The sequence below is a fragment of the Castor canadensis genome, chromosome 17, assembly GCF_047511655.1.
Source record: "Castor canadensis chromosome 17, mCasCan1.hap1v2, whole genome shotgun sequence".
Lineage (NCBI taxonomy): Eukaryota > Metazoa > Chordata > Mammalia > Rodentia > Castoridae > Castor > Castor canadensis.
In genome coordinates this window covers 1142290-1169603 of record NC_133402.1, presented here as the reverse complement: position 1 = coordinate 1169603, position 27314 = coordinate 1142290, and the positions used below count along the sequence as shown (strand labels likewise).

Genomic DNA, 27314 nt, shown 5'->3' with positions numbered 1-27314 from the left:
CTCCCAAGTAATGATTATAGGCATGAGCGACTGTCCCCAGCTTCCTAGTTTTATTTTATTTGTAATGAGAAAATTGCTCATTTTTTCCTAACTGGTGTTTCCTTCCTGTGTCCACTGGCCACTCATGAGGATGGGGGTGTGAAGTGACACCTTCTAGAAGGACGAAGCAGGATGTGCCCAGCTGCTTTAGAAAAGCAAATCTATCCTAAGGAAAACCCAGCTCTGAAGTTGTTGGGGTTCAGGTCAGGACTATGATCCCAGACCAGGGCTGCATCCAGGCCTGTAGGCGGCAGCTGTGACTATCAGAGCGGTTCTGGAGGCACAACTTTGCCTTTAGAAGGGATTTGGCTTGGCCCTGGGCCATAACGGCTGTGTTGTTGGTTGCAGGGAGCTGCAGGCCCAGGAAGCCTTGCAGAACGGCCAGCTCAGCAGTGGGGATGGCCTGCCTGATCTGCAGCCTGGGGTCCTGGCCAGCCAGGCCATGATTGAGAAGATCCTGGGCGAGGATCCGAGGTGGCAAGGTGAGCTGAGGCAGCTGCTGAGAGTCCAGGGGAGCACATGGCCTTCACATGGACGCTTCTTCATTTCTGTGCTTTCGTTCTTCAGGCTCATGGTCAAAATCATTTATTAATGCCTTCTAGTACTTTTTTTGTAGTGCTGGGATTTGAATTCAGGGCCTCATGCTTGGTAAGAGGACACTCTGGCACTTGAGCCACTCTGCCAGCCCTTCATTTCTGTCCTTAACATTGCCTACAGGTTGATCATATAGGAAACTGGGCGGCCTCTGTCCAGTACCACCCTGGTCTCTCAGCTGACAGGCGGTTGAGTGGAATCGAATCAGGTGTTTTTCTCCCAGACTGCTCTGAACTTCACCCGCTGGTGTCCCAGGCTGGCACTAGCTGACTGTAGGGTGAGGGGTATGTGCAGCCCCACAGTGTCTTCCGGGCATCCTGTTCCTGCTGGTCAGTGTTTGCCACTACCTGTCCACTGATGTAGGGCAGTTCCACCTTATCTTGGTCCTGGGCCTCTTTGTGTGTGGTGCTCAGGTCAGCAGCTTTTGGGTGCCTGGGCCTGACATTCAGAGCTGTAGGACCCATGTTCCTAGCAGGCTCTACACACAGTGGTTACAAGCAATGAAGAGGTGCTTTTTTTTTAAATTATAAAATTCACCATTTTAAAATGAGCAATTCAGTGACATTTAGTGAATTCACAGTGTTGTGCAACCACCACCTCTGTCTAGTTCCAGAACATTCTCATCACCCATATGGAAACCCCACGAGCAGCAGGCCCCCCAGCCCCTGCACCACTTGCTTGCATCTGTCTGTGGATTTCTGTTCCACACATGTCATGTGGGCAGCAAAGTTTTAAGAAAAACACAATAAGTCATGATGCATCTTGTCTACCCAGGACTTTCCCCTGTGAAAGAATGCTTTGAGACTGGGCACGGTGGCTCGTGCCTGTAATACCACCTCCAGGGGAGGCTGAGGAGGATCAAGGTTTGAAGCTAGCCTGGGCACAAAGTTAACAAGACCCGGTCCCAACCAATAATCTGGACATTGTGGCATAGGCACGTGGTCTCACCTGTGGGGAGGCATAGGTAAGATGATGGTCCAAGGTTGACCCTGGTGCAGAAAATAAGAGACCGGTGCTGGCAGAATAGCTCAAGTAGTAAAGTGCCTGCACAGCAAGCATGAGGTCCTGAGTTCAAACCCCAGTACTGCTAAGAAAAGGGAAAGAAAAAACAAAAACGAGATCCTATCTGAAAAAAATAACAATAGCAAAACAAACAAAAAGCTTTAAAATTGCAGGTATTTCAGCCATGCGTTCTTTTGGTCTGTATGTCTTTCCTCCACTGGATGGAGGTGAAGTGTGATAGGGCCTTGGGTCCCTAGCAGGGATAAATTAATAAGCATGGTTGTGGGAGCTGTTTCTGATTAACTCTCCCACCTCCACCCCCTCCCCGTGGCTCCTTCCCCATTGTACTGGGACTGAGCTCAGAAACCCTCTGACCTGACAGGTGCCCTGGGACTCTCGCCAGGCCCTCTTCCCAGTCCCGGGCCCCCAGCCAATGGCAGTGCTGACAAGTGAGGCATCTGGTTTCATTGTGGGTGTTGGAAGGGGCAGGGCCCCTCCTGAGTTAGAGAGACTGACGTGCACCAGCTGTCACAAGTCAAGGAGAAGACCTGGGTGTTCAACCTCGGGGTGGAGGCTGGCAGCCTTTTGCTTACCCCTGCTGAGAATGGTGCCTAACTGCTTGTTTTTGTCATTCTTTCGTTCCAACCATCCACCGTCCTGTTGGACAGGTCCTGACATCCACCTCATGGGGACCCATTCCAGTGCCACAGGTGGGAGGTTCCATGAAGCTGTCAAGTAGACTCCACTCAGTGGGAGACTGGAGCTAAGCAGGAAGAGAGAAGGAAGGGTGTGGCTTTTTGGGATCCGCTCCCATCCATGACTGCTTTTATTCATTTATTTTTGAGCCAGTGTTTGATTATGTGGTTCAGGCTGGCCTTGAACTCACTATCCTCGCACCTCAATCTCTAGTGCTGCAGTTATAGTCATATGCCACCATGCCCAGTGGTTTGATGATTGCCTTTAAATGACTGCTGCCTTTTTGAGTTAAAAGTCACATGACATAAAGTTAACCTTTTTTTAAAGCTGAGGCTGATGTTTCACAACTGTAATCCCAGCACTTGGAAGGCTGAGGCAGGAGGATCTAGAGTTAAACACAGCACAAGCTACATAGCAAGACCCTGTTTCAGAAAAGTAAAAACAAAATGTTAACCATTTTTAAAAAGTAGATGTTTATAGACCAATTTTAGGTTCACAGCAAACTGAGCAGAAAATCCAGAGACTTCCCATATATTCCCCTCCCATCCCCAGCTTCCTTGCTACCAGCACCCATCGCAGAGGGGGACATCTGCTGTAGTGGGGACCTACCCTGGCTTGTCATTGTCACCTAAGCCTGCTGTTGGTACTGGGGTTGGAATAAGCCATCTTAACCTGGTGTGATGGCTCATGCCTGTAATCCCAGCACTTGGGAGCCTGAGGCAGGAAGATTATGAGTTAGAGACCAGCGTGGACTACATACCAAGATCCTGTCTGAAAAAAGAAAAAAGTCATGTTAAAGTGCACATTTCATTGTTTTTATGCATTCACAAAGTTGTGCAACCATCTCTTCTCTTGAGTTTTAACTTTTTTTTTTTTTGGTTATACTGAGGTTTGAACTTGGGGTCTTGTACTTAGTAGGCGAGCCCTCTGACACTTGAGGAACACCCCCAACCCCTTTTGCTTTAGGTTATTTTTAGATAGGGTGTTGCTTTTTGCCCGAGGGGGTTTCTCAATAACTTTTTACCAAGATTTACTTCCAACTGCAGTCATTCCAGTCTCTGCCTTCTGAGTAACTTGGATTACAGGTGTGAACCCCTGTGTCCAGCCTTAATTTTTCTGGCTCCAAAAGGAAATCCCATCTCCATCAGCAGGAGCTCCCCAGGTCTCTCCTGTAGCCCCTGGAAGCCTCTGTTATATTTCCTGACCCTGAATTTCCCAGTTCTGCACATCTCATACACATAGAACCATACTTGCAGCCGCATGTGGCTGGCATCTTACGCTGTGCATAGTGTCCTCAAGGTGTTACTGTTAGCCCCTCACTCATGGCTAGAAGCATTCCATCATGTGGAAGACCACGTTTGCTTAGCCACTTGGCCGTGGGTGGACCTGTGGCCTCCAGGAGTGCAGTGTTGCCAGCACGCAGAACCAGGCTTCTGTGCCTCTGTTTTACAGACACCAACTTTGTGCTGGGCAGCTACAAGACCGAGCAGTGCCCGAAGCCACCACGCCTGTGCCGTCAGGGCTATGCATGCCCCCATTACCACAATAGCAGGGACCGCCGACGGAACCCTGGGAGGTTCCAGTACAGGTGAGCCCAGGGACTGTGGCTGGCAGGACCCTAACCCACTGCACAGCTGTTCCACCCAATTGGGACCCTCTCTGGCATGTGTGCATGTGTGTTGCTGCGGCCAGTGGCCTGGCTGCTCTCAGACTCCTGTGCCAACCTCCACCTGGAAGGTACAGTGGAGTGGCTGCTCCTCTGTGTCCCTCCTCTGACCTGTGCACCCCATGCCAGGGGATGGGGCATATTTTCCAAGTCTGTTATCCAGTGCTGCCCGCTCTTCGGGTTCTCACAGTGAGGGGTCCCTGTTTAGCACTGCCAACCCTTAGAGTGGAAGCAAAGTGAAGACCTGAGTGTGTGTTCAGGTGTGTGTGGAGACAGAGCTGGGGCACAGGTCTCTCTGCCATCACTCATAGTGACTGCTACACTTTCCTCTGGCTGGGAGCCCTCTGTTAGGCAGTGCTGACCACTGCTGGGATTCCCGTACCTGACTGAGACCCTGTTTGCTCCCACTTGTACCTCTGGTCATGATGACCATGCCTGGGGTGTAAGGACCTGTGGCCGTCTAGCTCAGCTGAGTAGTCGTGGCCCCTCTGGCATTACTGGGATCTGAGATTGATTCTGTCTTCATGGCTGGCAGCCGGGGCACTGCATTCTAGGGGCCGAGAGTCCTGGGGATGACCACGCTCCCTCCTCCTGGGCTCTAACCAGCATCGGGATTCAGACCCTACCAGGCTTGTGCTGTTTGTCATTTTAGTGCTTCTTTCCTGGGTATTTTTGGGGCTGCAAATTAGGAGTCTTTGAGTCCTAGCTGCCACCTGTCCTTCTGAGAAGATCAAGGAGTTTTCTCTTTGAAGGGACAGAAAGTTTATGTGTGTGTGTATAAATAAGTATTTATATATTATATGTTTATATATATGAAGAGTCAAATTCGATTAAGTAATAGCCAGGAAGCATAGGAAGAGTGGGGGATACTGGTAACTTAGAAAGTTTGATTAGGATTTTCAAATCATAGGATCAAAGGTCTCAGACCCTGCTTTGCAGCAGCTGCACATGGCAAAGCCTCACGCTGGCCCTTGGTCACTGTTCCCCTAGGTGTTTTCCCCATGGCATGGGTAGCTCTGACCCAGACCCCTAGAATGCTACGAAGAGTGGACGCAGGGCTCCTGACCTTTATTCTGCCTCCAGATGGGCATTTGCTCTGCTTTCCTGGGTCCTCCTGAGGAGGGTCACAGTCACCACACAGTGTTTTGCCTTTACCCCCTGTGGCCTGATCCAGCTTCTGAGAGCCCAGGGTACACAGGAAGGATACGTGTTGTGACTCTCTTTGTGCCCAGGTCCACACCCTGCCCCAGCGTGAAGCACGGTGATGAATGGGGTGAGCCCTCACGGTGTGATGGCGGGGACAATTGTCAGTATTGCCATTCCCGCACGGAGCAACAGTTCCACCCTGAGGTAGGCACCAGGGCTGGGCCGGCTGGATGGTTGGGGTCATTTGTAGCCTGGGAGAGGGTGGGGCTGGGTTCTATTGTCCTTGCTGTGTCTGAGGGTCCTCACTGCCACTCTGGGGTTCAGTGGCTTATTGAAAGAGCTCACGGGACTTGGCGAAGGCCTCTGGTCACAGCAGGGTCATTATACTGAGAAACATTTTAAAGCCAGCCAAGGGACAGGCATGGGGTCTGTGGGGGCCTCCCAGGAGAGAGGACAGCTCTCCCTTTCCCCACATGCCACGTGACTTCACACAGGAAGTACTGCCGGCTGGGGACACTACCTGGATGCCTGTGCATTGCTTGAGTAACTGCTGTATACCAGATGCTGAATTAGGTACCTCTTTGAGTGTCATGGCCAGCAGGCTCTACAGAGAGAGGTTCAGGTGCAGGGGACAGTGCTGTACATAACTAACAGGAAAAGGTTTATCCTGCCTCACGGTTCTGGAGGTTCTGTCCGTGGTCAGCTGGCCCATCGCTTTGGGCCTGTGTGAGGCACCCATCATATTAGGAGTCACAGTGGAACAAAACCGTGCTCCTGTGGCCAGGAGCAAAAGACAGGAGGAGGAGGGGACCAGGGTCTCACAACCCTTGAGGTCATGCCCTGCCCCCATCTAAGTATGTCCTCTAGTCCCCACCTCTTAAAGGTTCCACAACCTCCCAGTGCTGGAAGCAGGTCTCCAATACATCGTCCCAATCTGCAGCCAGCAGAGTCCACGTGCTGATTGGGAGCTTGCTGCTGTGCACTGTGGCAGCACCAGCTCTGTTCTCCCAGAAACCCAGCTCTAATCCAGCCTCAATACTCTGTTTCATTTTTCTTTTCTAGATCTACAAATCTACAAAATGTAACGACATGCGCCAAACTGGCTACTGCCCTCGGGGACCTTTCTGTGCTTTTGCACATGTAGAAAGTGAGTAGATAGTGTCATGACAGCCCATCTCAGCTGCCAGGTGCAGAGGTGTCCCATTCAGTGACTCTGCGGATGTTCACAGACATTTTGGGTCGTCTAGAGTGCACTTTGAGGACCAGGCAAGTGGTAGGGGCTGCACACTGTAGCCCAGGCACCAGGAACACGTAGATGTATTTGGCGTCTGCATTTGAACTCCTAGATGGGTGGGGTTAATGCCACGTAGGCTTGGCTTCCTAGGCTGGACAACTCCCACTAGTCTGGGCCATGCAGAGCCCAGAGAGGCCTTTGCCTGCAGGCCTGTTGGGATCCTCTCCTATCTTGTGGGGACCCATGACCTGCTGTATAGCTCCTCACGTACATCTCACCCTGAGCCTGCTGTCCTGCTGGGGCTGAGTAGCACCATCTCTGTGAAGATTCTGTCCACCCGAGCCGTGGAAGACCCCAGAGTGCTTTCAAGCAGGCGTGGCCAGCGGGCCTGAGCACCTAGTGCTTCCTGTTGAGCATGTGGGCCCATGACAGGGGCCGCTCCTCCTGCTCCCCAGGCTGTCTACCCAGCTTAGAGTTGGGCTCACAGTTTTGTAAGTGTAGTTGCAAACTCAAATTTTACTTTATTTATTTATTCTAGTGGGACTGGGTGGGGTTTGAACTAAGGGCTTCATAGTTGCAAAGTGGGCGCTCTACTGTTTGAGCCACAACTCCATCCCATTTTGCTCTGGTTATTTTGGAGATTGGGGTCTTGAGTATTTGCCTGGGCTGACCTTGAACCTCCATTCTTCCGATCTCAGTCTCCCCAGTAGTTGAGATTACAAGAGTGAGTCACCAGCGCCTGGCTACTTTCTGTTCTTTATTGACAGTAATAGGGTTTGGACTCAGGACCTCATGCTTGCTAAAGCAGATGCTCTAGCATTTGAGCCACATTCCCAACCCACCTTTCTATTCTTGGTCACATTTAAACAAGACTAAAATCTAGAGACTTGAATCTAAAATCTGAGGTGCCTCTCTCGGCCGGTCTCCCATCCTGTTGAAGGGTCATTATTAAAAGACTGGCATCTGCTCTGAGCACTAACTCACCTGGGTCTGACAATACCACACATGTGTCACCAGCCAGTGACCTCTTGATGCCATCTGCTCTTCTTTCTTGGCAGAGAGTCTGGGACTAACAAATGATTGGGGCTGCCGTGATTTCAACTCCTCCAACAGCACCTCAGCCCACAGCGGCCAGCCTGGAAATGTAAGTGGACGTCACTTAGTAGCACTGTTAGGACAGATGAGGTGGTGTGTGGGTGATGTGGTTGAAGGCAGTTTGCCTGTCAGGGTTTGCAGGTCCCAGAAGAATCTGGAAAAATCCTGGCTACATTTTCTATTGGGCTGGAGCAGGGCGAGCAGCTTGAGCACTGGCCAGTGTGTCCTTGCCTTGGCAGGTGCAGATGCCCTGCCCTCCTTGTCTTTGCAGAACTCCCCTGGGTTGTGTTGGGACCTGGGACCTGGTTGGGTGGGAGTTACCAGCCAACAGTGTGGTGTGGTGGGATGTCCCCAGCCCATGTCACCCCAACACACCAGGCTTTGAATGTGGTCATGAGCTGTCTGATGGTACATGACAGAGAATGACAGACAAGGCTTGCTTCTGGCTTTCAGACCTAGAAAGAGATCATAGCCTTGCTGCAGTGACCCTGCAGTGGTGACTAGCTGTGAGGGCAGAATTTTAACTGATCTTCAAATCAGAGCTGTTTCTAAGAACTGTTCCAGTAACGTCAAAATGTCCCTGAACTCATTTAGCAAAGCCATACTGCTGGGTTCTCACACTTGTGGGTGTGATTACACTCTCTGGCCAAGCCCAGTTGAGTACAGTTGTGTAAGGTGGATCCCAGGGCTGGTGGGCAGGTCTCCGAGTCTCCAGAAGTCTCTTTGCTCACATCCTGGAGTACAGATTGTGTATCCTGGCCACACGGAGGGAGGAGAGGGCTTCTCGCGCACTGCTGCTCTTTCTCCCACTCTGCTCGAAGATGGTCTCCTTTGGCTGGAGAAGAGAGGTTCTGAATCCACCGCCTCCTTGTCAGTGGAGATCTTGTTGCATCTGGGTTAGACACCAGTCACGGATCACCAGTGCTTTTTTGTAATTTACTCCTGCCCCACTGGGGTCCACATTGAGGGAGACCCTGAGGGGTCCATCTTCTCAAGTGTGGGGTGGGCCTGGGCCTGAGGCACCTGTCCTGGATTTAAATTTCTCATTTGTGAGGAGGTTTGGGAGGTGCTATCTTTAGTGCATGCTCTCGCTGTGGTGCCTGGGCCCCGCCCTGCACTTTGGGCACCTGGAGCAGGCCGCTTCACGGGGCCGTGAAGGTTCTCAGGAACCTGTGTGGCCTTCACAAAACCCTCTGCATGTCTCACTGCATGTGGCACTGCCTTCCAGGGAAGCCCAGCTGGGCCACTCTTGGAGATGGTTACCCTCCTTTTCAGTATAGCACCATTTGGACCAGGCAGGCACCTGGGGTCCAGCTCCAGCCACAGCTTTAGCCAAGACTGCTCCCATCATGGTCCCTCAGTTCATGTATATGTCTAAGTCCCACTCCTCATGTGATTGACTCAGCTGTCCTCGGGCACTTTTGGTGTTGGGCAGCCACCAGCTCTGTGCCTGGAGACCTAGCAGTGGCCTGCGTTGTTGTTGCAAGTGTGTGGAGGTCATGCCCTGCCATTACACCTAACCCAAAGTCAGAGACTACACCCAAGTGTCAGGTAGACTTGGGAGAAGGACCCTGCCTTGAGGAAGTGATGTGAATGCTGCCTCTGCCTTGTGAGATGTCATCACTTAGTGTTTTCTAAATCCTGAGCAAAGCCTAGGTCTGTGTGCTGTCAGCTGGTATTTGCTCCCTGCCATTTCCCAGCCTGAGCAGTTTTCTGTTGCAGGCCAAGCGGAGAGACTCACCTGCTGAAAGTAGCCAGAAAACCAGCGAGCCTGACGGCAAGCAGGTACGATCCTAGGGTGGATGGCGCGGCCTATGAATAGGATATTTTTTTTCTTGAACATTCTTGGTCTTGCTCACTCTTGACTGATATGCTTAATATCTGTTTGTTGTATAATTATCTTTTTACCTGTATCCATGTGTCCCTTGTTTTATTGTTTAAAAATATTTGTGTCTGGAGGTGGTAGAGCGTCTGCTTTGTGAGCATGAAGACCCAGATTCAAAACCCCAGTCCCACCCAAAGGGGGAAAAAAATACATATATATATTTGTGTCCGATGTTGGAAACAAAACCCTAGCATTTTCCCTGCAGGGGACACAGGGTACATTTAGAGATGCCCTGTAGGAGTCAGTGATGGCCACTGTAACAAAGCACCACGGTGGGAAGACTTAAACACACAGGTTTATTTCTCACAGTCCAGAGCCTTGGAGGTCTGACATCAGAGTGTGGGCAGGGCTGCTTGCTCCTGAGGCCTACATCCTGGTCTTCTCACTGTGTCCTCACATGGCGCCTCTATGCGTGTCTGGGTCCTAATCTCTTTTATAAGGACACCAGCCTATTGGATTAGGGCCATCCCAGTGACCTTATCTTAACCTAATTATGTCTGTAAAGACCCTGTGATTACATCTCGATGTCCTGGGAGTGAGAACTCTGACGTGGATTTGGGGGACACCATTCAGCCCTAAGTCCTGTCCTCATGAGCCTGGCTTGGTCTCCCATTCAAGGAGCTCTCCCATGTGAGGTTCCGTGTGTGTGTCAGGTTCCCATTTTGCTCTTCCAGGGGTTATAGTGGGAGCTCTCATGCCCCAGTCCTGGAGCTTCTCCCATACACGACCCAGCTTCCATATGTTGTTTCAAACCAAGTTGCCTGTTCTGAGAAACAGGTTTTTCTCCTCAATACTGCTTCCCTAAGGACTCAGAGTAACTCCTTTGCTATAAAAAGCAGTAGGCCTGGCTGGCTTGTGATGGCTTCTGTAGTTCTGCCACTCAGGAGGCTGCGGCAGAAGGGTTTCGAGTTTGAGGCCAACCTGGGCTACAAAGTGGTCTAGGCCCTGTCCAAAAACCAGTAACAGCAAGAATCAGAAACATGAAGTGCGAGGAAGTGATACCTGCAACACATTGTGTCAGTCTTAGGGCTGTGAGAAGGGTCTAGAGAAGTGGGAGCAGAATAGACTCCCAGGTCAACGAAGGGACTGTGCTGCCAGCCCCAGGATGGGGCAGATGGACCGCAGCTACTCTAGGTGAAGCCACTATAACTTTCTGGGCTGCATCATGTCACCCACTTCTCCAGGACACACCTGGAAGAGGTGTGTTCCTTGCAGCCCAGTTGGCCTCCATGAACTGTCAGCAGTTCTGCCTAGGCACTGGCACCGTTATGGTCCGGTTCATCTCTAACCCGGTTCTTGCTTGTACCCAGGACAACATCTGTTCCCACCTTAGAGCTGGCCCCCAAGGGAAACCAGGCTGGGGAGCAAGAATGGGAGCCTCAGACCAGTGTGTGGTTCCTTGACTGTCCGTGGCTTCTGTTTGGTTAGGAGGCACAATGTACCCTGGCAGAAGCAATGCCAAGGGCATGGCTCTGATGTTGACTTCCATGGATGGTGATGCATAGACTGTTGCTCCCTGGAGCCCTCCCTGCCTATCTTTTCTGGCCCTGCCATAGCTGGGCTGGGTTTACCTCTCTGTGACCCTTGTCTCTTCCATGTCACCTGCAGGTCCTGGTGTTCCTGTCCCCCATCACTGGGCCTTCTTGCAGGCAGGGCCTTGGCTATTGAGTTGGACTGGGCCCAGGAATACCCATCTAGAGTTTGATCCTTGATTAATCTGGCCCATGCCCTAGTCACCACCCCCTTCCTGACTGTCCATTGCCTGGGCAGCTCTGTCTGTCTGTCCCCCTTCCCACCCCGACCAAGCCATCCACCCAGGGCCTGTATTTGGGGCCACATTGGTCAGCACAACTTGCAGAGCTGTCTCAATACTGGTGAGTCCAAAATTGCTCCAGGGCTGAGATGTGACAGCCAACCGCCCTCCTCCCACATGGCCCCTGGACGTGTTCCCTTGAGGTTTCTAGCGACCACGGAGACACTGTCTGTGGTGCATCCAGACCCAGTTCTCTGAGGTTCACCCCTGCAGCCTGTCAGGCTGCAAGAGGCTGAGTGCACTCATCCCACATCGTCCCCAGGCGTGTTTCCCTCAGGCTTCCAGAGGTTATGGAGTTGCTGTCCACAGTGCACTCAGACCCAGTTCTCCCCTGCTTCCCCCACCCCCAAGAGACTGCAAGGGACTGGGTGCCCCATGTCAGGCCGCTACAATGTTGCCCCTCAGCCTGGGACACAGGACACTCGGGTCAGAAGGGCAGCTGGGCAGAGTTGTGATTTCAAGCACCCTGCACAGCTTGTTTCTCAGCTGGCATATGGGCTCTTCAGATTGTCACCTTGGATCCCAAGTTACCCTCAGGTGTCCCTGCACTGGCAGACATCACTGTTTCCAGCCTGGCAGGGACTCAGGCAGATGGCGAAGCTTCCAGACCTCAGGTTTGCCGGTAGTTTCCTGGATGTGACACCAAAAGCACAGGCAGCCAAAGGGGGCATGTGAACTTAAGCATAACGACCAAGGTTTTGCCAGGCATGGTGGCCACACCTCTAACCTCAGCGCTTAGGAAGCAGAGGCAGGAAGGTTGTGAGTTCAAGGCCAGCCTGGGCTACATAGTGAGATGCTATCTCAAAAGAAAAAAAATGGTCAGAGCTTTTGTACATCAGAGGACACCATCACGATGACAACACCCAGAGCAGGAGAAAATACTCCAGGTCAGGTATCTGATAATGTGTTTATGTCCAGAATACATTAAGAACTCCTACAACTTAACTAAAAAACAAAAGCTCAGTCTGATTTGATTTAAAAAATGGCAAAGGACCTGAATAAACATTTCTCCAGAGAAGACGTATGACTGGCCAATAAGCATGCACTCAAAGAGATATCCTACACCCTCAGGTGTCGGGGTGCAGTGAACCCGCACTGAAATCCTGCCTCACACTCACAAAGACAGGCAGGCCTCGCAAGAGGTAGTGAGACTGGAACTTTGTGCACCACTTCTGGGAACATAAAATGACACAGCCATTGGAACAGTGTGGAAGTTCCTCAAAAAATTAGACAGAAAAGGTAATTATAGACAGAATGACCATGTGAGCCAGCAATTCCACTTCCTGGAGCAGGGACTGGAACAGGTATTTGTACACTGTTTTCACATCAGTGCAGTTTTCAGTACTGAAATGTGCAAGCAACTCCCAAGGTCCACTGATGACGAGTAGCCGAAGGTGGCTTGTCCACAAAGTGGAATTTCTCCGCTTTCAAAGGAAAGAAATGTTGACGTGTCACGATACAAGACTGTATGAGTCAGCTTGGACTGTCCTAAGAACACAGACCAGAGGGCATAAGTAACCAAATGTATTTCCTTAGGGTTCTAGAGGCTCGACGTCCAGGACCAAGATGTGTACAGGGTTGGTTTCTCTCTCCTTGGCTTACAGATGGTGTCTTCACACGGTCATCCCTCTCTTGCATCTTGGGTGTCTCTTCCTTCCCTTACAAAGATGATAGTCATATAGGGATGCCCCAGTCTTTGAATTCATTTTGCTTTAATTCCTCCTTACCCTGTGAGCAGTAGTCACGTTGGGGTTAGGGTTTCAACACAGGACTTTGAGGTAAGGATACAATTCAGTCCAAGATAAAGACGTTAATGCTAAATTGTAGTAATTCTTAACTACTAAATACTTCATAAGTACGCCAGCCACACAAAGACAAATCCTGTAGGATCCTTAACCTTAGCCAGACTCACAGAGACTGAGAGTAGAGTTTGGTTGCCAGGGGTGGGGAAGGACAATGAGGAGGAGTTGGTGCTTTGTGGGGACAGAGCTCTGGAGACCAGTGGTGCTGATGTTCACACAACACTGACATTGTAATTACTAAGGCACACTTAAGAATGGGTAAGATGGTAATTTTTATCTGATGTGTATTTTGCCACAAGAAAGAAAATCAACAGAAAAAGGCAGGCAGGCAAAGCTGGTGTCAGGACGCAGTGGTGTGGTCCCCAGCGGCTCTTCTGGTCCTGGCCTGCTATGCCTGGTTCTCCTTTTAATGAGGAATGAGGACCCACTCTCAACCCCTCATGGTGGTACGTCTGTGACCATTGGACCCCAGGGGAAAAGGCCTGGCCTGTAGGTGTCATTATTGCTTTTGAGGGCCACATGGTCTTCTGACATCCTCTGGAGCGTCCTTTTCTGCTCTTCTGGGGTGAAGTCAGTGTGTGCCTCACTCCACCATGCCAAGGCAGGGTTGCTTTGGCCCCTTTGGCTCATGGTCCGAAGTGGACTGATGGGGAGGTCTGTAGTATGGAGTATCCCCTTGTACACACACCTGGGAAGGAAGGAGGTGGGTTGCAGTGCCCCATGTAGGGTTGTGGTGTGACGGGGGATCTCTGTGTCTACATGAGACTTCAATGTAGAAGTAGGGCCACAGTGTCCAGGCGGGGCCTCAATGTCCCTGGCCTAGGTGGAGTCTAGCTTCTCAAGCTACTATAGTCAGGGTGTGGGGCCTGAGGTCATCTGTTCACGTGAGGGGCTGGCCTGCTCTATGCCTGGCCCTGGAGTGTTGGAGCGGCCCCCCTCGCAGGGGCATCAGGCCCTGCCTTATTAAAGACTCAGAGTGACAGTCACGTCTCTTCCCCGCCCCCCCCCAGCACACAAACCTGAGGCAGTGTGAGCCTGCTCTGTGGAGCCAAGGACTGCATGTGATTTCTGAGCCCTTTGAGGATGACACACTCTTCTTTGAGAGGAGGTGCCTGGGGTCCTGATGAGGCTGCAGAGCCGGATTCAGGTGAAGACTGAGGTTCGTAGTGGACGTGTGGAGGCCTTGGAAGTGACAGTGATCCAGAACAGTGGCTTCTAAATGGCCTTATAGTTGGTCAGGACTTGATGTCTGAGGAGTCCTGGGGTGGACCTCAGTTCATGTGGGCTGTGGACTTGGCTAGGCACCTGGCTGGGCCCACTGGCAGGAGAGGCTGAGGAGACAGCACAGGAATGCCTTGGGCCATCCATACCTGGTGCCTGCGTGCTAGTGATGCCTGTCCCGCCTCTGAGCTGTTGAGTTCCAGCTGTGACGATCGGGTCAGTTACTGAGGGCTGATCACCCTGTGCCATTTCCTCAGCCTGTGGCCCATGGCTGTGTCCGTGGCTGGTAGAGAATGCCAGTCCTCTCTTTGGTCCAGGTGTCTGTGTCTTTCTTGGGTGTGGAGTCACAGGCACCTTTGTGGGGGCCATCCATACACAGAGGGCTGCCCACTTCTGCCCCATAAGGAGTCTGTGTTCCCACCTACACATTGGAGCAGGGACCTGGTGCCCTGGTGATGGCTGTCCCAGGACTTGTCTGCCATGTTTCCAGGCTTTTCTCTAGAATGTGGCCAGGAGCCCCTTTCCAGGCTTAGCACCTGGATTTGATGTGGGTGTCCTTAGTGCTGTGCTGGGCTGTTGGTGGGTCCCCCGGGTCCTCACGGGAGTTCCTGCCATCCCTGAATGCTCTCCTTAGAGGAAATTCACCTTTGGGAGGGAACAGCAGTATGGCTTGTATGGCTTTGCCCAGGGCTCAGAGAAGAAAGCTGTTCCACAGGCAAGTGTGTTGGAGTTGGACCCCATCTCCCTGTGCATGGCACTCTGAGAGGGCCTCTCCAGACTTGTGCAGTTGGCTCTGTACTAGGATAGGAGAGAAAGGTCAGAGAAGCAAATCTGTCATTCACGGCACAGCACTGGAGCTCACGTGCTGGTTCTGCTACTGTGAGATACATGTTGAAGATTTGGATTTGCTTATTTTTGGGGTTCATTTGGTGTTTTTGTTTTTTGGTAGTACAGGAGTTTGAACTTAGGGCCTTGCACTTGCTACAGGTCCTCTACCACTTGAACCAGTCTGCACGCCTTTTGTTTTTGTTTTGTGGTACAGGGGTTTGAACTCAGGGCCTCATGCTTGCTAGATAGGCACTCTATCATTTGAGCTCTCCACCAGTCCTTTTTTCATTGATTGTTTTTGAAATAAGGTCTTGAGTTTGTGGCCAGGCATGCTTGGTTCAGCATATTTGTGCTTCCCCATGTAGCTAGGATGACAGGCATGTGCCGTGTGCCATTGTGCCCAGGTATTGGTTGAGATGATGGGGGTCTTGCTAACTTTTTGCCAAGGCTGGCCTCAAACTGTGATCCTCCTGATCTTTGCCTTTGAAGTAGTTAGGATTAGACATGAGCCACTGTGCCCTGCTACACTGAGGATTTTGTGATGGACAGTTTTTCTTAACAAGTGAAACCAGCCCTCTTCTGGTCCACCGATGAGGCAGTGTTTCCTGATTGCTTGGAAGCAAAGTCCAGACTGCACTGTTTCCCTGCAGATTCCACAGTGAGCTGTGACTAGCCAAGCTTCTGACTTGTGATGTGTAGGGGCCTCACAGCTGCCCTGTGAGCTGTGGCTTTGCAGCTCAGTCCTGTTTGTTGTTTTTGTCATGGACGGTGCCCTCCACATTACCAGGAACTATTCATGTGGCTTCTTTTTATCTATTATCAAATGGAGATGAGGCAGCTTGCCCCCATTTTCAGGGAGAGTCCACCTGGAGGCAGCTGGGGAGGGATAACATCTGCACCTGGTAGATTGATTTTTCTGGAAAGACATCTGCTTTTGGGCATCACTTCCTGCATAGCAACTCAGCAGATACTTTTCAGATGCTTTGGCTGCCCACCTGAGTGACCACAGCCTGTGGCACTGCTGGTCACAGTCATAGATCAGGTCACTCTACAGTATCGGAAAAGCTGGCTCTTCCAGCAGAGGTTGCTCTGGGGAGGGAGTCAGCCAGCCAGTCCGTCTGTGGTACCTGACCCTGTAGTCACTGCTACGTCATGCTGCTGCCTCTCCGTGAGGGCCCTTGCTCATGTTGTTTGTGTTTTTGAACAGAACCACCTCGCTGTGTTTGCAGTGGTTCACCCACTGGCCCCCAGCGTAAGCTCCAGTGTGGGGTCCAGCCTGGCGTCCAGTGCTGGCTCAGGTAGCTCCTCCCCCACGGCTCTGCCTGCCCTCCCTGCCCGCGCTGTCCCACTTGACCCGGCTGGCAACACCGTGGAGGCGGTCCTGGGTAAGTCACTTCCTCTTCTTTCCTGCGCCTCCTTTGCACACATGTAACTCTTCAGCAATGCTCTCCTCTGCAGAAGGGCCAGGTGTGCAGTTCTGGTTACCTGTCACCTTGGTTGTGTTGTATAAACAAGCCCTGGCTCACAAGACATGCTGGCCCATGGGTGCCATGGGTGCAGGGGATGAAGAGACCATAGCTGTGGCTCAGCAGCATGGGCCTCTACAGAACCAGGGTGGGGTGCCTTCTGGCCCAGACCCACTAGAAAATGGGGAGACTAAAAAAGAAATGAAAACCAAGAGTTATGGGGCCTAGGGAACCGGAAGATGGGGGTGACAAGGGTCGGGTGGGGGACGTAGGATGAAGCTTGGAACTTCAGGCACAGCTGTCAGAACCTTGTACACCATCTTGGGGGGTGGTGCTTTGGTGGCTGTGATTCATGGAGGTTTTGGGCTCTGAGGACTGATGTGATGGTGGCTGGGGTGGCCTGTCAGGGTTCTGGCCAGGAGCCCAGAGTCTGGGCAGGAAGGACCTCACAAAGACCAGAGGGGGGCAGAGCTAGTGGGCAGTGGGGACACTAGTGTACCTGTGGCTTGCTTTGTTCACACAGATGTCAGTGAGTGACAGGTAGGACACTCAGGCCTTGCAGCCTGTGGTGACCAGCACCCAGCTGACTTGAGCCTGCGTCTCTGTCCGGACAGCAAGAACCACAGTGAAGGCTGTAATTCATGAAGGCAGAGACGCAAGACTGGGAGGACACAGCCTTTGAGCCTGGGCAGCACCTGCTGTGCGGGACCCAGAGCAAGGTGAATACATGAGTCAGCCAGGCAGCTGGCCCTGTAGGGTTTCCTGCTCAGATGGGTAAGAGGGCCCCCACAGTGCCCACACACTGCCGGCTCTGTTCTGCCCTGGAGCTCTGTTGACTTCCAGGCTGTGAACCCAACTTCCTGTCCCCTTCTGTACTCTGGTCAGTTTTGAAAACCATCTCCTCCAGGGCCCTCCACTCAGGAGTAAGTGCGATTTAGAAATGGCTCCCATTGGACCTCTAAAGGAGGACATTTCTCAGGTAGTGGGCACTTTGCGAGTGGCATTGGCATGTATGTTTTCTTTTCATCACAACCAACCGATGTTTTATTTCTACCCCAAATTGGGGACAAGTGTGTTGCTCCTGTTGAGCCATAGATGCTACTTGAAGATGATAGCTTTAATACAAAGTCACCTTCATAAAGCCTTACCTAAGGTCTAAGATACACCCTCAAATGCACATGTCCTAGCAGGTTGGAGGGAGGTCAGGCATTCAGCCAGGTTGCACAGTGGCTAGAATACATGGTAGTCAACAACCCACGAGGGTTTTTGGCCTCTGAGCAGGTTCTTGTCCCTTCTCCAGAGCTGAGATAACTGTTCAGGAGCCACTTTCTGAATCGTGTGTCCCACACCACTCGTGTAGGTAGCAGGGTGGGTGTTCAACAAGGGCAGAGTCTGGCTATCTGGAAGGACTTAGGCAGAGGAAACCTGATGACGGTGTTGTGAGCACATGCACAGAGTTTTTTTACCTGCTGGGAAATAAGCCAAAAAGTCATTGGCATGAGTGGCATGTTTTAGATTGGTTTTTATAGATAAGAACAGATACTGTCTTTTAAAATAAGGGTTCTGTTCCCCAGTGTTAAAGTAGTAAGGATGGAGCGTAGCAGAAAAGTATTAGGGAAATTAAATCCATGCCCCCAGGCATGTGAGGCCACATTGGAGTCTGCTCCATCTGCGTGAAAAGTAGAACTAGGTGCCCAAGTGTACCACAAGCATTGCTGGATGCTTTACAGACTTACAGGCATTGGCATATTTGCTGGTACTTCACTGGCCATCTTTGCAGTGCGTTCTCTCTCTGGCATAAACAGCCAAAGGTAAGAGTTCGAGGACGTTTTCTGTTTTGTTTTTGACCTTCTAAAAATTGAACCAAAGGCCTTACACGTCCTTGGAGGATGGTTTTCAGCATCACTGTCTTAATTTGCAGTGTATTTTGGTTGCTGCAGTGGTTGAAATAGTGAGCTTTTGCCATGGAGTGCCATGACCACTGCCCTGAGGTTAGCTGTAAAGTCGTATACTGATAAGGACCTCTTTCAGGAGCTGAGGTATCCTCAGAACTACCCTGGTGCGGGAGGATCCTATGGGGCTGTCTTCCCACCGCTGAGGACCCCTTGTTCCGCAGGCTCAGGGGCAGCCTGACCCAGAGTGCCGTCCCCCCTACCTTTACTCTGGCCCACATGTTTACATTATTGTTCTAAAGGGTTCTGGGCTAAGGAGATGCAGACTGAACGGTAATTGCATTGCGTCGCAAGTTCCTTCACATTCTATGATTAGTTATGCATTAGAGGAAGACAGCAAGTACACTGTACGTTACCGTGCCGTTGCCAGGTGGATTCTGTCTCTCAGGGCTTTAGCATATCAGAGCCACTGCACAGAGTTCATTTTTCCTTTGCCTTCTGCTTCACCCGAATAAATGGTGGTGCTAGCGTAGTTAGGCTGAGGCACGCAGATGCTGGAGGACTCATCACGCTCCAGTCCAGCCAGCGGCTGGCTACCCTGCGCTTTCTGCGTGAAGACCTTCCTTACCTCCCCCAAAGGGGACTTGGCCGGCGAGCGCGCCCACCGCTCCGGAACTGAGTGCGTCCTTGCCTGCTTACGCACACCTGGTTGACCGGGTCAGCGGGGACTGGGAGCAAAGCGGATTGCGTTACGCTGGGCGGGCGAGGGCGGTGCCGCACCACGTGGGGGCGTGGCCTGGCTCTGTGCTGGGGGCGGTATGGGGGCGGGGCCACACCATGGGTATGGCGGGGCTGCCTGGGGCGTGGCTACGCGCTGGGGGCGGTACGAGGGCGGGGCCACGTCACGCGGACGGGAGGGGCGGTCTGGGGCGTGGCTACGCGCTGGGGGCGGGGCCACACCGCGCTCGCGGGCGGGCGGGCGGGCGGGGGTAGGCGCGGTCCATGCTAGAATCCGCAGCTGCTGCGGCGCCGGGCGGCCGGGGACCGTGAGTCAGCATTGGTGGAGCGGCGGACCCCGGCACTCGTAAAGCTGCGGGGCGCTGTTACTCTGCGCTTTGGAGCGGGTCATGTCCCCCGCTACCTTCTCCGCAGGTGCGCGACTCTCTGCGCATCCCCCTAGGCGCCTGTCCGGGTCCTGTCTTCCCCCACCCCCCACCCCTGCCCCTGCCCCTGCCCCTGCCCCTCGCAGGTGCTCCTAGTACCTGTTTGTCCCCGTCCGTGACCCTCCAGGTCAGCACCAGGTTTCTCGAACTGCCGAGCGAGGTGAACGCACCCGTCCTCGCACTCCTTTCCAAGAACCTGCCGCTGTTGGGGCTCTGCAGGGCCGGGTTGGCGGCAGCCCCGGCGTGCCTGTCCCGAGCGCTGCCTGCACTGCCGAGGTTCGCGCTCAGGTGAGCAGATTGCACCCGGGGATCAGGGGCGGGGCTGCCGCCTGCACTTAACCAGGGTGGGTGCGGGGAGGAGTCTGGTACCTGGGAGGTTCTGCGTCCTGCCTGTAACTTTTCGCGGTCAGTGTGTCCCCGACTCCAGGAGACGCAGCTCCTCCCGAATGTGCTGTGTCACGTTGGAATCTGGCTGTGCCAGGCCATTACTCAGCAGCTCTGACATCCAGGCGGCTCCTGGTAGTTTGACTGGTTCTGGGTCAGGTGGCACAGTTTATGTAAGGAGGCTCACCTGGATTTCCAGCCTTTTTAAAAGTTGGTTCTTCCTGTAAGCTGTTTCACATCTGCGTCTGACCTTGGGATAATCGAGGTGAGGCAGGAGAGAAGCTGCTGATGACAAGGTGGGCCAGGGCACATCTGTGAGCCCCTAGAGCCGCCCAAAAGAGTTGTGGAGCCCTTTTCTGGGTTAAAATCTGGTGCCGGCTCCTTCTCATCTTTCCGAACTATTGGCTCTGAAGGAGGGCTGGTGACGCTGGAGGCTGAGGTCCCCTGGACACTCCCTCTGTAGGTGACATGCTGGTTCCTCTGCAGGGACTCACCCCTGGTCTTTATCTGCACCTGGGAACACCTTTGTGCTGAGTCACATGGCACCTGGATTGAATCATCCAGGGAAGAGAAATTCTCCATTTGTTCTTTCCTACTCCAAAGAGAGTTTTTGGAAGTCTGCCGGGAGTAAGGCATGGAGAGCCGCAGAGCTGTCCTTACCTGATCCCTTGGCTTTAGGTACAGAGGGCTAAGTCCAGGCTGCCAGGTCCAGCTGGCCAGCATGTCCAGGGCTGTGACCCACTTGCTCCAGGACAGCCATGAAGGGTGGGCTTGGGCCACAGTCCTGGGGCAGGGCAGGTGTGCAGTGTGGAAGGTCCAGAGCTGACTAGCACTGTCTAGTCACACCTGTCCAGGCACACCTGGACAGCCAAGCAGGACTTTTGGGACTGGACTCAGGGCTTGCTCAGCAGAAGCCTGGGAGGTGCTGCTCTCAGCTGTGAGACCAGCAGGACCATTGAGATAGGGGCTCAGGCTTAGTCTTTGTTCTTCTTGTGAGGGCAGGGCCTTGGGACTTGACAGAATTATCACCATAGAAAGATCACTGCTGCAGGCTCTGGGAAGGCTGAAGACGTGGCTGAAAGATGGACAGGGGTGGCAAAGGTTGGTTTGGGTCTTAGTTATGTGGGGTGAGTGGAGCAGCAGGATCCCACAAAGGCTCTGCTCAGCAAGCCACTCTGGAGGCAGGGACCCTGCAGTGCACCTGCTTTTGAGAGACCACAGGCTTCTCCTGGCAGGAGGGAGGGATGTGACCCATGCTGGAGGATGTCTGACCAGATCGTGGAGGAGGTAGGGCTTTAGAACATGGTGGTGGTCATGCAGCTGGCCACAGGAGAGACTGCCAGGCTCAGGAGGTGGGTGGGGATGCAGAGACAAGGGCCCAGGAGGAAGGGGGTGCTTTGACCAGAGAAAGGGCTGGAGGCCAAATGGGAAAAATGAGGCTTCAGGGAGGGGAGCAAGAGTTTGGGAGAAATGGGGTGCAGAGCTGCTTCAGGTAGTATGGGGGTCTGTCTGGTTTGAGTGTGGCATGCACTCAGCAGGGGTTAGACAGATGTGTGTGTAGAAGGAGTATTGAGAAGACTGGTTTTGAGTGATTCTCTCCCACCTCCATCCCCGGATCACTAGACGAAGGGTCTGCCTCTGAACTGGGATACCAACAGCCCTAAGAATGATTCCTATAAATCCATCTTGATGAGTAAATGAGTTTATTAAGGGTCACTTACAGCGTGGAGATGACTGGAGGCCTGCATTCACCCAAAATCATCAACACCTCTCCCTGCCATCCTATTTCATATGGCTCAGTGTACACACAGCAGAATTAATGCAAACCTGGGCTTAGAGTGCCACCTACTGTTGTTAAAGCAGCTGAGATGACTACAGGCTCAGGTGCCATGTAGCCTTGCTCTTGTGACTTTGCTGGTCTCTGAAAACACTGTGGGACCATGGAGGCTTGTTTTGCTGCAATCTGGCGAGTAGAACATTTAAATGTGACTGCTGCCAGATGGAGTTACAATGGCTAGGATTTGGAGGACAAGTCTCAATACAGCTGGACCTGGGGTCTGTGGGGAAGGATGTGATGGAGAAACGTCTCCAGGGGGACCCCTTTGTTTCTGGTTGAATTGTGTGCCCCCCCAAAAAAAAAGATTTGTCTTCAGTTCAAAGCCTTAGCCCCTGTGGATGTGGCCTCATTTGGAAATGGGATGCTCAGAGATGTCATCAAGTTATTATGAGGTCATTAGAGTGACCCTGATGTAGTGATTCAGGTGTCCTTATAAGGAGGAGAAATGTGGACACACACACAGAGAGCAGGCCATTGTCAGTGGAGACAGACTGGAGCCATGTGGCCACAAGCCCAGGAAAACCTAGAGCCCCCAAGGCAATGGAAGAGCCTGGAGGGACCCTCCCCTGGAGCCTCTGGAGGGACCCTTGGTTTTGGACTTCAGGACTCAACACTGGGAGGATAAATTCCTAAAGCTTGAAGCATCCCAGTGTGTGGTCCTCTGTTAACCACAGATCCAGGACACCCACAGTCCTCTTCTGTGGGGTGTGAGGGAGTGGTGTCTCATGGGGTAGAAATGCTCCAGACACACAGCCTAGGGAGGGGAGCCCATCACCGGGAAGCATCCTCTGCGCTTGGCCTCCGATAGCCAGGGCCTCCGAGACTCTTTGTCTATCTCTTTTCTTGTCAGAACTTTTTCTTTTGTTAGTTGTCGCCTTGGTTCCGATCCTTTTTCATGGTCTGAGGATGTCTGGGATTACAGAAGCTCTGGGGCAATCGTGGTAGTCATCTGTGGACTGGGGACACCATCTTTCCTGTTCCTTATCTTCTCATCTCTTTCCTAACGCTGCACTTAACAGGACAGAGGACTGAGTGACTCAGTGCTGCCATCCAGGGATGGCCTGTGTCTCTTCCCTGACACCTGTCCGTGAGGGCTTTGGCCTCCACCATGGCCATGTCAGACAACACCCTGAGCCCTGTCATCCTGCAGGGCGGCAAGATGGAAGCTGGTGGCTGGGGAACCACTGCCTTGGGTCTCAGCTGGGATGCCCCACTTCTCATCCACCTCTTTTCTGAATAAGGCCTTCGCAAATCCTCTAAAGATTCATTGGCCTAGGAGTGGGTCTTTGCCGGGTGCTGCCTGTGCATTCAGATGGGAAGAACTCTGGCCATCCTGGTCATGTAGCACAATGGGGAGGGTGGTTTTCTGCCTGGCCTCAGGGCCCCAGTACTTCCCCTCAAGGCTGGAATTGAAACAAACACATTCTCCACATAGCTGGCTGCTGAAGAGCTGGGACTAGGCTGTGTTCCATTGGTGGCTCTGGGAACAAGTTCAGAAGCAGGAAATATGCCGCAAACCATGTACCAGCTCAGGCCGTGTGCATGACCCCATGTGGTCATGGGGCTGACACTATACCTGCCTCTTGGGATTCAGGAGCATTTGGCCATCGCTGTGGGGCCACTGGGCCACCAGGCATCAGGTGAGGGATGCTCCGTGGCTGGTTTTTGTGGTTTCCATGGGGCTGAGTGGTGCTCTCTAGTCCTAGGGATGAGAACAGAGATTGAAAGAGACAGCGTGTCTGACCAGGACTTCCTGTTGGGTCTGGACCCCAGATATGTCCCATACACGGGTCCCCACAGTCTGAGGTGTGGCTGGGACTCCCGCTCAGCAACAGTCTTCCCAGCGTCTCACCCAGCTGTGGTGATGGGTCTTTCATTCCCATCCCAGGTTGTTCCTGTCCCCGTGGCAGCTCCTTCCACCTCCATCACTTGACTCCTGAGTCCAGAATTTCTGACAGTCTCGGCCCCAGCTCTGTTCCCTGGCCTCTGCCACCATGTCCTTGACTCTCCACCTGTCACTTGGGGTGACCCTGTACCCCCTGGGCTCACTGTGGGCTCTCTATCTAGATTTTCATCCTGGCTGGTACTCGCAATGTTCTATACTGTGCTGGGGGCCAAGACTCAACCTGGGCAGTAGGAGTGCTGGCACCTCCTTCCCTCCCTCCAGATGCTGCTTATCTCTGAGCAGTAATGGTGCTGCCTGAACAGTGAATTTACTGTTGGACAGAGCACAGGGGACTTGGTGCACTAGGCAGTTGGAGGGGTGGGCAAAGGCTCAACAAGCCTAGTGCTGACCCAGCACAAGTCTGACAACAGTCGCTGATGCAGTCACCCTCCCCCAGAGAGACCCTTGGTCCTGGCAAGGGCAGAGGAGAAGAGAGCTGGAGCATCTTAAAGTGGGATGCGACACCTTGGAGACCAAGGGAGCCTGCACCCAGCAAGGCAGACAGGGTTAGACCACACAGATTGCACGGGGATGTACTGGAGAGAACCAGGGGAGAAAGTTGTGGGTGCAACATAGTCCTGTGCTGTGTGCTCATTGGACAGAATTCTCCCACATATGTGGCCCTGACTGGACTAAGAAGGTGGTGTCACCTGTGGGGTATGCTCCAGGACCTCCTGTGGCCCCAGCTGTGTCCCTGGCCCTCTGTCCCCTACACCTTCCCAGAGATGATTGCAGTGCTGTGGCTGTGGGAGTTTGGGGTATGTTTGGTGGATGGCACCCTCATCTCAGCCTCCCCAGGGCAGCTTCTGAAGGCCAGGGAGGAAGCCCTGGGTTGCTGTCTGTGGCTGAGAGGGCACACACAGCTTGGAGGGAGGGTACAGGGTAGGCTGCTTTGAGGAGATGCAGCAGCCTCCTAGGTCAGCAGCCCTGCAGGGGGGCTGCCCCTTGTCCTGAAGGAAAGGGCCAGTGACAACTTTGGAGGTGGGACCACCCCTGACGTCCTCTGTTCAGTACCTCTGTCCATTCAACAGGTGTTATTGGGAGCACCAGGGTCCCAAGGGAAGTGACAGCCTTGGCTCTGAGGCTGGCTTGGCCAGGTGTAGGAAACCAGCGCAGGGCCTTGCACAGTTCCCAGGGTGGAAAGAGCAGCCTCTGTGCCATCTTCCTGAGTGGTACACACGTCTCTGTCCCAACTGCCCTGTTTTCTTTCTCTTTTTTTTGAGACTGTCTCCCTATGTAGTCCATACCAGCTTCAAACTTCCATCCTTTCTGCCTCAGCCTCCTGAGTGCTGGGATTGCAGGTGTGTACCCTCACATCCAGCTCACTGCTTTTTGATGAAGGAGCTTCTGTGTTTCTTCTGCCATGGGAGGAGGTCCTGATTCTCATTCAGCCATCAAGATGTCAGGATTCATTGTCTTGGTACTTGGCCCAAAATGACCTGTGAACCACTTGTTCATTAAAATCACCCTACTGGGAAACTTTTAGCAGTAGGATGTATTTACTTGGTCAAATTTTTATACACAGAAGTTAAAACAGAGGAAGCACATCTGTGGACAGAGCCAGCTTGCTGAGCCTTGGGTCAGGGGAGGCTGCTTGGCCTAAATGCCCTTGCTGTGGAAGAGAGAGCAGTCTCATTGGCTGTACCCAGGGCTGCAGCTGGGGTGGTGGCTGACACTTGTTCCCAGGCCCCCCGGCCACCCCAATGCCCTTGGGCTCACTGGCCTGCCTAGGCAGGGTATCCAGCTGTGTCTGGGCTCTGAGCTTCCTCCTCAGTGGAAGTTGGGTGTGTATGCTGATCGAGTCACATGTGGGTAACTTCAGGCTTGGTCTCACAGGTTCTGCCTTAGACCTGCGTCTTAGTGACATAAACATCGCATCCTTAGATAAAGACCTGGAAGAGCAGGACAGCCGTGACCCTGGAATAACAGGTGAGGATGCTGAACTCCAGCTGCTCTTGAAACTCCACCCATGCTGAACTGACCCTCTCATTCCCTGCTCCCTGGCATCTTCCTCCTGCTGCTGCTGCCCATGCAGGGCCAGCTGCCTCAGTTTACCTCCATTGCAGCAAAGCGGCCCCTACAGACACACATGGGGCCCTGCTGAAGGAAACACAAGACACTACATTTTAACTGCTGTGTTGCATGAAGATGAATGTATTAACATTATAGGCTAACTCATTTCCTTCATCCCAAAAGTTCATTTTTTTTCTCTGATATCGAAAGAAACCGTTTTAGCTGGGCACTGGTGGCTCACTTCTGTAATCCTAGTTACTTGGGAGGCGGAGATCAGGAGGATTGTGATTCAAGGCCAGCCTGGGCAACAAAAGCAAGACCCTATCTCTAAAATACCTAACACAAAAAAACTGGTGGAGTACCTCAAGTGGTAGAGAGCCTGCCTAGTAGCAAGAGACCTTGAGTTCCAATCCCAGGACTGTTATAAAAAAGAAATAAACAAAAGAAATCACTTCAGGGGACCCTAAAAGCTGTGGGGGCTCTGTACCAGAGGGTATCTGGCTTCTGCTAGGACCCTCACCAAGACTTCCCTTGCTTAAATGCTCTGTGGTGGGCTGAGATGAGGTGGGCCAGCTGGGGAGAGCCTGCCAGCCTGGTCCCTCAGGTATCCCCAGTGTCTGTCTACTGTGACTGCTGACCCCATGAGCTCATGGCAGGTGTTTCCATGGCAGAGGGCCTTACCAGCCATCGCTGCTGCCTGCCTCTCACTCAGCCTCCTTCCTCCATCAGGTCCCAGGTCGCTGGTGGGCTCAGCCCCTGTCACCATCCCAGGCTCCCTGCCCCGCTCACCATCCCTGCACTCGTCCTCATCCCTGTCCACCTCACCACTCAGCTCGCTTTCCCAGTCCCTGTCTGGGCCACTCGTCTCTTCTGCCATGACGCCCCCCCAGCAGCTGCCGCTGCCCCTCCGATCGGAGCCGGCTACGCTGGGCTCTGCAGCCTCATCCTACAGTTCATTAGGTGAGATCCTGGGCGTGGGGCCCTCCCTGCTAGCTCTGGTTCTGGAACACAGTCCAAGTGTCCTTGACTGCAGGGAGTCTCTCCCCTGTGGGCTCCGTCCCCCCAACCCCTGCTGCACAGTTGAGTGAAAGCACTGAGCACTGTCCCCGAGAGGGTTGTTCGGCTAGGAGCTGAGCAAGACTCAAGGCTTCCGCTTGTTTTTTCTGTGCCATCTGGGACTCACTTGAAGCCTCTTCAGGGTCTTCACTGGGCTATCCCAGACCAAGGTGGCTCTGTTGCACCCTTGTGCATGTCAGCACAGTGCTGGGTGCATGCTGTGAGAGGAGTGATGTGACAGACCAGTAGGGACCAGAAACAGCACCACTGCCTGCTGTGCTCGTTTATCCATGAAGAGAAGCTGTTCATCTTACGTAATCTCATGTTGTGAAAGAATGCACGTCACGTGTGTCAGTCTTAATGTGTAATGCTGCATGTGTGGCAACAGGCATCACTCGCAAAAAGAAAAACCGTGGGGCCTCTGAGGTCTGTGGAGAGCTTTGAGAATTCTGCCTCCTGTGCAGCCACAAAAGCTTTGAATTTTTTTTTTTTCCTGTTCATATTCCCCAGGACCTGGTAGAAGGATCTGGGGTGAGT

The 27314-nt window shown here is 52.9% G+C and overlaps 1 protein-coding gene and 1 long non-coding RNA gene across 8 annotated transcripts in view; one reads left to right on the top strand and one right to left on the bottom strand.

Annotated features, from left to right (window-relative positions):
* Unkl (unk like zinc finger) overlaps positions 1 to 27314 on the top strand; it is a 40020-nt gene that overhangs the window by 8415 nt on the left and 4291 nt on the right. For 2 of the 6 annotated variants that reach the window (XM_020169318.2, XM_074059329.1), the window contains 9 exons: positions 388 to 521; positions 3784 to 3919; positions 5230 to 5347; positions 6206 to 6290; positions 7436 to 7521; positions 9195 to 9257; positions 16229 to 16406; positions 25545 to 25637; positions 26451 to 26681. In XM_020169318.2, the coding sequence (XP_020024907.1) occupies positions 388 to 521; positions 3784 to 3919; positions 5230 to 5347; positions 6206 to 6290; positions 7436 to 7521; positions 9195 to 9257; positions 16229 to 16406; positions 25545 to 25637; positions 26451 to 26681 (1124 nt within the window). Of the gene's footprint in view, positions 1 to 387; positions 522 to 3783; positions 3920 to 5229; positions 5348 to 6205; positions 6291 to 7435; positions 7522 to 9194; positions 9258 to 16228; positions 16407 to 19694; positions 19831 to 20059; positions 20192 to 20503; positions 23404 to 25544; positions 25638 to 26450; positions 26682 to 27314 lie in introns of those variants that run through there. The other 4 variants (XM_020169319.2, XM_020169322.2, XM_074059331.1 and 1 more) reach the window with 4 other exon arrangements.
* On the bottom strand, positions 516 to 20015 carry LOC141418522 (uncharacterized). Of its 2 annotated transcripts, XR_012443152.1 has the most exons (4): positions 19912 to 20015; positions 19642 to 19810; positions 7362 to 19107; positions 516 to 2398 (listed from the first exon to the last, which is right to left on the bottom strand). It is a non-coding gene; the product is annotated as an uncharacterized lncRNA (long non-coding RNA). The 2 variants fall into 2 exon arrangements; XR_012443151.1 differs by lacking the exon at positions 19912 to 20015 and having other exon boundaries at positions 7362 to 16677; positions 19642 to 19774.